Source organism: Sciurus vulgaris, assembly GCF_902686455.1.
Source record: "Sciurus vulgaris genome assembly, chromosome: 15".
NCBI lineage: Eukaryota > Metazoa > Chordata > Mammalia > Rodentia > Sciuridae > Sciurus > Sciurus vulgaris.
The window spans coordinates 23,032,987-23,045,878 of NC_136476.1; the positions used below are offsets into that span (position 1 = coordinate 23,032,987).

General features: G+C 39.8%; 1 protein-coding gene across 12 annotated transcripts in view; it reads right to left on the bottom strand.

Moving 5' to 3' along the window:
* Positions 1 to 4,559: 4,559 nt before the first annotated feature.
* Positions 4,560 to 12,892, bottom strand: part of GLIS3 (GLIS family zinc finger 3) — a 424,300-nt gene continuing 415,967 nt past the window's right edge. For all 12 annotated transcript variants that reach the window (XM_079113026.1, XM_079113034.1, XM_079113032.1 and 9 more), the window contains 2 exons: positions 6,408 to 6,590; positions 4,560 to 5,543 (listed from right to left, as the gene is read on the bottom strand). In XM_079113026.1, the coding sequence (XP_078969152.1) occupies positions 5,407 to 5,543; positions 6,408 to 6,590 (320 nt within the window). In that variant the 3' untranslated portion in view covers positions 4,560 to 5,406. The remainder of the gene's footprint in view (positions 5,544 to 6,407; positions 6,591 to 12,892) is intronic.

The following is a 12,892-nucleotide window of genomic DNA, read 5'->3' on the forward strand; positions in this document are numbered from 1 at the left end:
GAGGTAAGGCAGATCATCATGGCAGGAAAGGGTGGCAGAGGGAAGCAGCGCACATGATGATCAGGAAGTGGAGAGCGATTCTACTCCCCAGATATAAATGTATACCCCATACCACGCCCCCAATGAACCACTTCTTCCAGCCCCACCCCACCTGCTCCAGTTCCCACTCAGTTAAGCCCACCAGGGATTAATTCACTGATTACGTTAAGGCTATAGCACATTCATTTCTCCTCCAAACCTTCTTGCATTCTCACACATGAGCTTTTGGGGACACCACATCTAAACCATAACACAGCTTCAGCTCTGAGTTATTGTGTGTGGCTATAGTTCTATAGTTCCTTTGCCACATGGCATTCACCGTGTCACTCAGGCAAGGTGCACTGATTTATCTTACTATTGATGGACAGTTGGGTCATTTCCAGTTTGGGGCTACTGTGAGGCTACTGCTATGAACATCTTGTATCTGAGCCATTATTGACCTTGGAGTTTTCTTGAGAAGAGTGGAATTGTTGGTTCACAGGATAGACATTTCTTCAACTTAATGCTGAACTGTTCTCCAACAGGTTGGACCAAATCATTCTCACCAGCGACTGTAATTTTAAGAAATGCAGAACTCTTTGCATCTTGTCAGAGCGTTTTCCACCTCCAAATCCTAAACCACGTGATGTCTGTTCGCTCACCCTGAGGAGCCTGATATATGAGTATATGGGACCATTGTTTCTTGTGTTTTTTCCTTTCCCTTAAAATCATCCTCAAGTCTTAAAAATGTATTGAGAAATTCAGCTCTCTAAGAATGCTCCAGATGGGCTTTGAGATCCCTGTGCTCAGCTAGCAGGCCATCCAGGTGGGAGATTATCCTGACCCTCCCACCCACTGAAAGGATGAACCCAGAGGAAGGATAGGATGGGGACATCAGGAAAGGGGTCATTGCCCCTTTGGGCTCCCCTGGGGAATCAGAGAGTTGAAAAGTCAGGGGATCATCTGAGAAGCCCATGCTTGTGTCTTTCACTGTAGGGTTTTAGGAAAATGGGGCTGCAAAACCCCTCCTCCCACCTCCAGCATGCTGAAATCCACACTCAGAGTACCAAGGACTGGAGGCATTTCTGAAGCATGATGTAGCACTACATTGAAAAGGCACAAATAAACCCCAAACCCTAGCACACATTTATCCAGTTTGTGAAGCGGATTAATAGAATAACCAATAAAACATGTATAAAAGCTTTAATTAAATCTGATGAAATAAAACTTCATGTTTTATTTATGGACACTCCCAACATGTAAAGGATTCGGGGAGACATTCATTTTTACTGCCATTTCGTCCTCATATCTATAATTAAATCCAGGCTGCAGCTCTGGCCCAAAGCAATGCGGCATTTTAAAACTGGCCTTGGACCCTTCCCCCTCCCATCTGCTTTTAATTATAATTACCATTCCCAATACATAGGAGGCTGATGGCAAACAAAACAAAATAATAAAACAAACAAACAAACAACGGTCTTGCTGCCATTGTGTTTCAAAGCAACATGCCGAAGGAGATCTAGGCAGGAGGGCATATTCTCTATTTCCAGTTTTATTCTGTACCAAGTGCACAATCCCTTCATTTCACTTTTGACATATAAAAAGGACTTCATGAAACAAGACAAAATAACTTATGATTATATGAAACATAACTGTGACAAATCACAAAACTATACATATTAATAGAAAAAAAGTGTACCTAATTCTTTAAAAGATTTATGACAATAAGCACCAGATGTGCCTCTAGAGTAAAATCGGCCCCATATCCAGTATGATATACGCAGTTCATTTCTCTACGTGAGTGTATATAACTATGTACAAGAGCTGTGTGATTTATGGAAAACAGATTTCCACTTTTTCCCCCCAAAGTGCTTTATGTCAGCAACATTACACAGGATGCTTTGCTGTCTGTACAAAATAAATCTCTTCTTTTTTACACTCACCATTTCTCCAATGAGTTTGGTTTTTCTTTTTTGCTTTATCCATGGCAAAAAAAAAAAAAAAAAAAAGTAACTGCAGAAATTCCACACCACCAACAAAAAGTGCCATTAAGAAATGCTGCTATAAAATGATGTAGTTGAAACAGTCAAATAAAATACCAAATAATTACACTGAACATTTACAGTCACTATTCCCAATACTTCATGGCAACTGGAAAAGTCCAGGTTCTCTGAGGGAAGAGTTGAACAGTTATCCTTGTTCAAAATGGTATCAGTGTACTAGTGTGCTTGACAGCTGGTAATTCAAAAACAACGGAACAACACCAACACCCCACTATCAGTGGAATCTATGCTGTGACCTACTGAAGACTTCTCTTCCATGTTAAAATCATCTATATAATTTGGGGATGACACAGGTAAAGGGAGAAACCTGACAAGCCCATTAAATATTTAAATAATATTTAAATCCTGATCAGAGGCTCGATGACAACCTACGTTTTGATGCAGTCCCTTTAGGGAATCAAGATAATGCAGCAAATGAAATGTCTCTAAGTGTGCTTATTTTTTTAAATGTAATAGGATAGATAATTGGCTTTGGGTTGGGTGTATTTTCACAAGCACTGCTTTTGTTGTTGTTGTTTGTTAGTTTGTTCTTTCAGGGGAATGACAATTTCTGGATGTTTATGAAAATGGCTATATATGGAGACTAAAAAGGTCAGGAAATGGAAGGAAATGATTTTTTTAAGTTCCACTTTTACTGTTATAAAATACTGGTGAAATCACACAAAAATCTTCTGCAATGTGAAAGGAAGCAAGGGACTAATTTCAAGTTCAGGAGAAATTCTGGAGTCTAAGGACAGCTTGTGAAGGCTGAAGAAATCTGTCATTTCCTGAGGCCATAATTGCCAATCTGCAGCCATCAAGAAACACTGAGGGGCCACACTGGGCCCTGCTCCTTGCATGTTCCCTCTGACAGCAAGCATAGTCCTCAGGGGCCAGGCCTTGAAATCCTGCTGAGAAAGGAGGAGCTGCAGTACTGTTGCCACCTGGCAAGTCTTTGGATGCCCCCAGGACAGGTGAGACAAGGAAGAATCAGGGTCACTGTGAGAGGCCACCATGAGACCAGAGCCTAGCTCATAAGCATCTCCTCTCAGCCAAAGAGGTATGTGACATCCATGATCTCTGAGTTTAGTTCTTGCTTTGTCCTTTCCCCTTTCTCCTTAAAATTATATAAAACCACAAGGCAGGGCCGATGGCATCAAATGCAATAACAACCATGCCTTTCCATCTTTTTTCTCCTCATCACACAAGTGAAATACATTTCGAGTTACTTGTAAAAACTTCAGTATTTAAGAACAGCTAGATGGTCTCTCTGAAGATAGCAGAGTCTTCCCTTCTTTCTAGAGTGTGACAGAGGACACAGGATGGATGCTACTGACTGAGCCAGTGTTAGCATGCATGTGTCCTTGAGGCCAAGAAACACAACCCACCAAATTTGCAGCAGGGTGGGATTTTACATGCAGCCTGAGAACTCACTTATCAAAGAAACCTGATGTGCATCCTTTGGAAAGCACAGCAGATTTTTTTTTATAAAGTGGATAATTTACATCTTTTGCAGACTTGGACACCTGCATGATAGCTCTCCTTAGAACACAGTCCACTAACAGGAGAAACTAGATCTACCAACTGTGCTGGAAAAATGGAATCCACACTTGGTTCTTTATTCCCCTCATCCCATGGTGTGTAGAAATGAATACTGGAATCAGGTAGAAAATTTCTGATTTTGGAGCCAGACTGGAAGGACACATCTATCAGGATACAAACTGTCACAGAACCCCAAGTCTGACACCAAGTTATTTAATTGTCTTGTTGAAGCCTGCGATTATTAAAGTTTGATAAATAGAATTGTTTCACTTTTGTCCAGAAAACATTTTTTTAAAGAGAGAAAAGAAATTGAAGTGTGAACGTACCACAATGTTATAAATGACTGAATCTTTGGGATTTGGTCAATTTTTATAGCCTATGCCCTAGGACACAGTATCTTTTTAATATATTTATAAAGGTGCCATTGAAAATTATTTCCTATTTAGGCTTGATATAAAATAGTCAAGTGCTCTGTGGAAATTTCCAGGCCTTTAAACCAGAGCTTCCAAAAAGGGTTCCCGTCTCAGCCACTTTTTGTGAACTACACCCCCTACTTCCCTAAGAGTTGATAGAATAAGGCAGGTAGGTGGTGGGCATGTCTGCAAAAAGAGGGAGGGAACAAATATAGGAGAAAGAGAGAAGGATGAGTGTACTCCCTGAAGAAGCTGAGCAGAGGCTATGCAAACAAAACGGATAAAGGGCATCCCTAGTTTGATTTTCCAAGACCAAATGCAGTGTGTCCTGTTCTGTCTCCTGCATGCCTCAGGCAAAAGACCAGAGTGCAGGCAATGGGGGACCTGTCAAATGACCTTTTCCACTTAATGTTTTCAAGGTGGAGCTGCTAAGCAGTCAACCCAGAAGGGTTCCTGCTACAGCACTGGGAGTAGGTGCATGGGTGTGTGTGTGTGTGTGTGTGTGTGAGAGAGAGAGAGAGAGAGAGAGAGAGAGAGAGAGAGAGAGAGAGAGAGAGAGAGAACGAGGAGGGGGAGGGAGGGAGGGTGGGCCTACCCTGTTGCCCTTAGGTAGCCTTGTGCTAACTGTAAAACTAACATGCGGGGGGTGGGGGAGGAGGACAGGCAGAGCTACAGTTGTGGCAAAATATGTATAGCTGGGTGATTGAACTAAAAATGATTTCTACCCAAAGAATAAACCTTTAATTTTTTTTCTTTTTAAAGAAGATGTAAATAAAAAGTCCTTAAAATCCCAAAACAAAGTAGGAAGCTGATATTTAAAATCTTATTTTGTCATTGGAAAAATATTGAGAAGCAACTGGTTAGCATGAGGATACCTAAGAGAAGAGGGAAACCCAGGGAGTTGACAAATGTTAAGACCACACTGTGCTTTGGAAGTGGATTTCCCTCCTTGTGCCCTAGCACCCACCAGGGAGAACACTGGGTGAGGCAGCTCACTATGCCCCTGCTAATGGGCTGTCCTTCCCTCTTTGGAGTTTTCAGCAAGGGTCATCCCCAGACTACATTTTCATATGCACATCACTTCATTGGTGTCCTTTGAGGGCAGACAGCCAGGAAGTAACAGGTATCCAATAGAGTGAGACTCTAAATTCCCTTTGAGAAGACAGTCCTGCTGGCCACCTGATCCAGCAAACCCAGAGAGAAAAAGGAGCAACTGTAAATATTCCTGTAAAGCCGGCTCTGACCATCCAGTCCTGCCTTCCAAAGACAGTGACCCTAGAGGTCCCACTGAGTTGGTTGACATCCTTCTTCGTGTACTTTGTAAGATATAAGAACAAGAGTTGGCAAGCAACCAGAAGGTTCCAGATATGCAGCGGCAGCCAGGGGAGCTTCTAGCCTTCAGTATAGACAGAGGAAAGCTGGCTAGGACAACGGTCCACAGCACTGATCTGTAAGAACGTGTTGTCTTCAGGCCCATTCCGAAGAGACTCCCCAAAGAGGCTCGAGGAAGCCGAAGGCAAATCATACACTGGAAGAGAAAGAACACAGGAGGTCAGTAGTGCCAGCCATGCCACACAGGCCAACACAGGCAGTGCAATAATTCCCACATGCTGGATAGGGGCAAATGAGGTCACAGTGCTGGCCTGGTATAGGCCCTTCAATGGGACTCCATCCTTAAGGAATTTGGTCAGGGAAGAAGGACTAGAAGGCAGCTGGCCTCATGACTCAGTACAAAATATAATACAGGTTAAGTAAAAGGAAAAATGTTCTAGGGAAGGATGAGGGTGCCTACCTAAAAAATGAGGTGACAGTAGGTTGAGACATAAAATATAAAGGGATTCTCACAGATGAAGAAGTGGGGAAAGACTATTCCAGAAGGAAGAAACTGAGCAAAGATGGAGAGGAAGGGTCTGTGGGATCAAGGGGGCAGGCAAAGGTCAGGAGAAGAGTGTGTAGGAAAGATGGGTGGGCAGGTCTGGAGAGTGTGATGAGCCACTGGGGCTCAAATGTCATACTGGACAGAAGAGTCTGTTTTCCATCCGACTGGAAACTATTTAATGTATTAGAGCAGGAGGTGGGTGTCTTTTATTCCTAATATTTGGAACACAGTGCTGTGGAGGGCACAACTGTAGAGATGGGGAAGTGACTGGGAATTGGATGGCCACTGCCACAGTCTGGGAGAGATGATGGCCACTGCAGCAGAGTGTGGGTGAGGATGAGAAAGACTGGAGATGGGAGCCATTTCAGGTGTATCCCAGCAGGGAGGTGAGGTGCTCAGGTGCTGGTCAAGGCTAGTCCAGGCCATTTGCAGGAAACCCATCTGGTCTCTCTTGCCAACTTGGCCTCTCTGGCCAGTCGGCCTGAATTTCTAAGTCAGAGACACCCAACACACCTGCAATGCCTGAGTGAGTTGAGAAGGCTCTGTGGAAAACATCAAAGCCAGCCTGGCCCATGGAAGTGGGGACCAGGCAGTCCTCGAAGGAAGGCACCACACTGCAGGAGCTGCCAGGCGGCACAGTTCTCTGGGAGTCGGGGTAGTGCGGGGGGCAGAAGGTCTGTAGCTGTCCATAAAATCCTGAAATGCAAGCAAGGCATTGACGACTCCATAGCACGAGATCATTCCAACCCAACCAGAACTTCTCTTAACCTGGATTCATATAAATAAATGCCTTAAGCTCTTGGGGCCATTTGTAAAATCTTGCATGCAAGCATTTGGAACATAATATTTGGGCTGAAGCTTTTTGACTTTAAAGGGATTTCAAGATTTGTTGGCTTACAATATTTTAGTTTGTACTCAAGTGTCCAAAGCAAAAGGGCTTCTTACCTACCTTGAACTCTCCAAAAGAGTCCTGGATACCAAAGGCCTGACTTCAGGGAACATTCCCATCCCAGAAACTCCCACCTGGTTTTGAATGCATCTTCCTTAATGTCCTTTATCCTGTGTTCTATTCTGTTTTCACGTTTGGCAAAATCCTACAGAAAGTTCTTAACAAGGCCCACCTAACACACAAATAAGAACAACAAAACAACAGACCTATTTATCCATCCACTGGTCTTTCCAACAGATAAAATTCATACGTACTTACATCTTCCTAGTTATTTTACATAGGTACATATGACCCCATGGTTAGATGTATTATATTTTACTTCACAATTATTATTGTTGATTTCTGTAGCCAACTGGAACACTGTATGTGAATAAATAATATAATGAAGAAATACAAAGAAAGATTTCTTAGTATTTGAAAATAACCATCAATCTCTTGATGATCCTATTTCATTTATCCCCTTCAATATTTTTTTCTCACTCAATAAAATTTTCCTTGATGTCCTCTGTGGTCCTATTCTATGATTCTCCAATTCCTCCATGATTCCTTATCCTTTTCTTCTTTCTCTTTGCTTTATGATACATTTAAGTCAAGAGATTATTTTCCTGTAGTGTACTGTGCTTTTAAAAATATAATAATGCAATTTTAATTCTACACTTGATTGAAGGGAGAGCTAGCTCTGCTGCTTTCCAAAGCTACATTTCATTGTGTCTGTTTCCTCAACTGTAAAATGTGAATGTCATAGTCTACTTCACAGGGCTATTGTGATGATTAAGTGAGTCACTGGATAAGGAAGTCCATCTATAAGTTTTAAAGTGCTTTAGAAACGTCAGTTTATTATTGATATCCCTATTCTGTCTTTGATAGAAAAAGCGAGGGCATTAATAAAGGAAGTACCCCAGAATCCTCTCCACAAACACTACACATCATGGACTGAATAAAGAAATCTGAGCCACCTGTGCACAAGTAGGGGCGGTGCTATTTGTGTTGTTCTTAGCTCTCTTTAAAAACTGGATGCATTTCTGCATCTGGTTTATTATAATCACCAATCTTCTTACTGCTCTTTAGGACCCTCAAGCAGCCTGAGTAAATGCTCAGATCATGCTGGACTGGGAGGTGTATTCTCTGGTTGCCATGAACATTAACAAAGAATGTGTGCCTAACTGCTCTAGTGACACAGACCGGCCCCCTAGGAGCTTATGATCCAAGACAGATTAAATGCAGATTTATGCACAGGGCACACTCTGAAGGCAAAATAATGTTCTTTATTTTTTAGACAAAGTAAAGGATTTTTATTTTTTAAATGTAAAATATATTTTTAAAAAGCCAATAGGTGGGGAAATAGTTTATTTACCCAGATATTTACCATTTCTATTCTTTACTCATTCCTAATATTCTAAATTTCCTTATAATATGATTTCTTCTTTTTCTGAAGCTCTTCCTTTGACAATTCTTTCACTCACTCATCCCTCTTCATCCCCCTCAAGTAGCCTGCCCAGATAATAAAGGCCCACACAACTCCCCCACTAAAAAGAAATAATAATATTATTTATAAGAAGACAGTAGCATACCTTATATAGCATCAACAGGATAAAAAAATACACATTAGTTCTGGGGGACAATTAAATACTTGCTAGCAATATAGACTAGGAAAATACCTAAGGAAATTCCATGTCCAGGAAGAAGAAGAGAAAACTATTGCGTGTTCTCCTTAGATTCCCAAGGACTTTGTATGATTTCAATAGACAGGCAAAGGGCCCAAACAGATCACTCATAAATATTCATATAATTGATTGACCAACGTGAATGAACTGCCAACCCTCAAACTATCAAAGAAATAAAAATCAAAACATCAATAAAATGCCACATTATACCTATCACATTAGCAAAGAGTTCTAGAAATTGTTTAGTGCTGATGTGTGAGTGGTAAAGAAGGTACTTCTGTATAGTGCCATAGACATTGCAAAAAGCATTTTTTTCCGAATTCTTTTGGAAAACGACTTGAGTATACTTCCTCTTGGATTTGGAATTTTATTTCTGAGAAAGTATCCTAAAAGTATACTATGAAGAAATTCTGCATAGAGATAGCCATCATATAGCTGGGCACGATGGCAGACACCTATAATCCCTAAAGGTTGGGAGGCTGAGGTAGGAGGATCTCAAGTTCAAAACCAGTTTCAGCAATTTAGTGAGGCACTAAGCAACTTAGTGAGACTCTGTCTTCTCATAAAATACAAAAAAGAACTGGAGTGGAGATGTAGCTCAGTGGATAAGTGTCCCTGGCTTCAATCCCTGGTAGTGCACAAAAAAAAAAAAAAAAAAAAGAGAGAGAGAGAGAGAAGAGAGAGAGATAATCATCACACACTGCTAATGAGCATAACAGAAATCACGAGGGCCAAAATGACTGACCATAAGAGAATAGTTAAGCAAAGAGTGGCACGCTTGCATGATGAGAGCATTATATAGTCATTAGAACAATTTTTATAGGGAGTATTGAACAACTTGGAAAAATCATTATAAGATTCAGTTTTTTAAAAAAGTACCCCATTTGTGTGCAATGACTCAAAATGCAGTCTGTAAAAATAAACAAGATTTTAATAAAAAATACACAAAAAAAGCAAGATACAAAACTAAATGTAAAGACTAGGTTCAGTCATGTGGAAGCCTGCACAAGATAAAAATGTCAAAATGTCACATCTGTGACTGTCTCTGGGTATTTTTTTGCTTTTATATTTTTCTGAAATTTTTTTTTCTTTTTCATTTTTGGGTACTAGGGATTGAACTCAGGAGCACTCAACCACTGAGCCACATCCCCAACCCTACTTTTTGTGTTTTATTCAGAGACAGAGTCTCACTGAGTTGCTTAGCACCTCTCTTGCTGAGGCTGGCTTTGAACTTGAGATCTTACTAACGCAACCTCCCAAGCCACTGGGATTACTGGCGAGCACCACTATACCTGGCTATATTTTTGAATTTTAATAATGGTGAAGAGCAAGTACTAGAGCCAGACTTCCTGGTTCACATCCTAGCTCAACTACGTAACTGTGATCTTGATAAATTATTTAGCCTCTTGGTATCTAGGTTTCCTAATTTGTAAAATGGGATTAACAGCAGTAACTATATTTCACTGAGTTATTATGAAGTTGAATGAGCTAATATTTATATATTATATAATTTTTAATCATTAGTTGTTAATTTTATATATTTTAATGATATAATTTACAAAATGCATGTGTTTGCTAAATAAGTAAAATAAAACATAAAATTGTTTTACAATGATAATTTTGTTCTCAAAAATAAGGTAAATTTTATTAAGGGAAATAAAATTTCCAAAAAGGCAACAAGTCCTTCAACAATAACCAAATATAAGAATGGACACAATAGAAGATATGTGGCACAACCCCAATATGGAATTAAGATTTTAATATTATATTTTTAGAAGCATACTGCACTCCAAGAAAATGGAACATTTTGGCCCTTCAGAGACCTAAAGCTGTAGACTTCTTGCCTATGGTTCCTAGATCCTGCACTAATTGACACACATCCACTAATTGACATTTGCACTAGTGAGTGTCCAAAACAGTAACAAGTCTCAGTGGTTTGAAAGAACCAAAAATTGGAGCTGCATGGTTTGGGGAATTCCTTGAACTGATCTTGACTTTGGGTACCTGTTTGTTAGACACATATAAACACGGCATACCCATCAGGAGGAAAGCACTCCATGAATCATTCACAGTTTACCTAGTACAATGTAATGTCTCTTAAATGAGCAAAATAGATGATATTTGCTATCTATACCCCTATGTGGCTCTCAAAATCATCACCCATAAATTCCCTGGCAGCACTCCTCAGTGAAAAGAAGACATTTTTCACTAAATTCCAACAATTCCCCCAATAGGGACATTAATCATTCAGGAACAGTGATAGAGACATTCACTGGCCTTTTGTGAAAACCAATCCATTCTCCCCTTCCCATCTTCTTTCCTATTTCTGAGAGTGATCAGAAATGTCACAAGACTCCAATCTATATTCGGATGTTACAGTGTGTGCAAGTTTAAAAGTTTTGTGACATGCTAAAATATACCTGGGGATATTCAATATTAAAAAACAACTTTTTGGGCTCCATCTCCCAGTATAGATCTGAGGCAGGATGGCAAAGTAGACTGTAATTTCTGTCTTTGGGTATCATGGTTGATACGAGAAACTGTCAAAACCAGAATGGCCCCGCAAGTATGTTTTATCAGCCTAACAGCTAACCCAAGTAAAGAAAATCTTCCTTGTTAAATCCCTCCAAGTAACTAGTTAATAGAGATGCCAAATACAGTGGTGTGGATGGCTGTGGTCACTCAAATCAAAGTTTTTTAAAAAAATATTTTTAGTTTAAGATGGACACGATATCTTTGTTTTATTTATTTATTTTTATGCGGTATCGCACACGTGCCAGGCAAGCGCTCTACCACTGAGCTATAACCCAGCTCCATCAAATCAAACAGTTTTAACACATTCTCTTCCAGTGTATTTCCATAAAACTAATGAAATTTTAAAAATTCCATTAGGATCTTGCCACACACACACAAACCTAGAGAAGGAAGGCCTAACTCATTTTCTGATGAAAGGCTCCTGTATTTCAGTGGTTGGATTTCATGTGGCAAATTTTGAAGGAACAAGACTTCTTGGACCCAAAGCAAAATAAGGCAAGATGTCAACACATTTTGTGAGCATAAAACCTAAGAGTGATGGCAGGGTCAGCCAATCTGTCAGGCAGTCTGTCGACAGGGGCTGTCAAGTGCTAGTAAGGGTACTGTTGGAAAGACCAAAGAAACCGAAGATAATACCTTATCCTGGAGGTCTGATGATACAGTTGGAGTGAGAACACACACATTTATTAATAGCATAAGAATGCATGCATAAATATAAGCTGGCAATAAATGTTGGTTGTCACATTTAGTTACAAAATCACCCTCCTCCTCCACTTCAGAAATTATTTTACCTCCAAGAATGGAAGAGGGAAGGACTTTGCAAATAAACTCATTCTACCTAAATTGTAGCTCTTGAAGATCAAGGAGAATCAGTCCCCTTCTGTTCTCAATTTTGAGGAGTTTTTTTCCCCCCTTTCTAAAAACAAACTTGCTCTTCTAATTATAAAAATACTTGGGGCTATTTATAACAACTAGAAAATGTCAACTAGTATAAATAAAGAGAGGAAAAATCATCTTTATTTCCATGATCCAGAATGGCCAGATATAGATACATATATGCAAGACTGAAAATTATATATGTGTATATTCTCAATCATATGGTTATATATTCGTGTCCTGGTTTCTCCTCTAATACCATCTAAGAGTTTCCTCACATATCACTAAAATTCATTCTTAAATGGTTTTTCTCCTTCCCTTGTCACATAAACTCACTGATGATAATAGGTGAGAGAGAGAGTTCTCGGTTACTCTTGCTGCTAATGATAATAAAGCAACCCATGAAGCGAGGTGTGGATTTCCCTCCCAAGTGGAAGAAGTTATAGGAGGAGAGAGTTGCATGACTAAATATGACAACAGCAAGGTCATCCCAAGAGCAACATTGCCCTCTCTACCTTTCTCGAAGGTAGAGAGGATCTTTACCTTCTTGGTCCAACAAGTAGCTACATGTGGTTATCAAGCACTTTAAATATGGCTAGTATGACTGATGAATTACTTTTATACTTTACTCAAATTTAATTGTTTCAAATTTAAATAGCTACATGTGGCTTGTGGCTACTGTATGAGACACATAACTCTAGGGCAATCTAGATTCCCAGGTTAAGCAGACCTTATTTCAGAAATGTTTTTGATTAAATTCCTGAAAGAAAAACACATGATTCCACAAGGGTTTAAATAAAGGCCAGCTAAATTATTTTTAGACTCTTGACCTTTAAGTTAGGAAGCACATTAGACTATTATATCTATCTATTCTTTACAAATTTACCACTTCTACCTTTGTGGAAGAAACCAGAATATAAATCCATCAATAAGTAAATAACAGTTGTTCAACTCCCAACTCTCAAGAAGTTTAG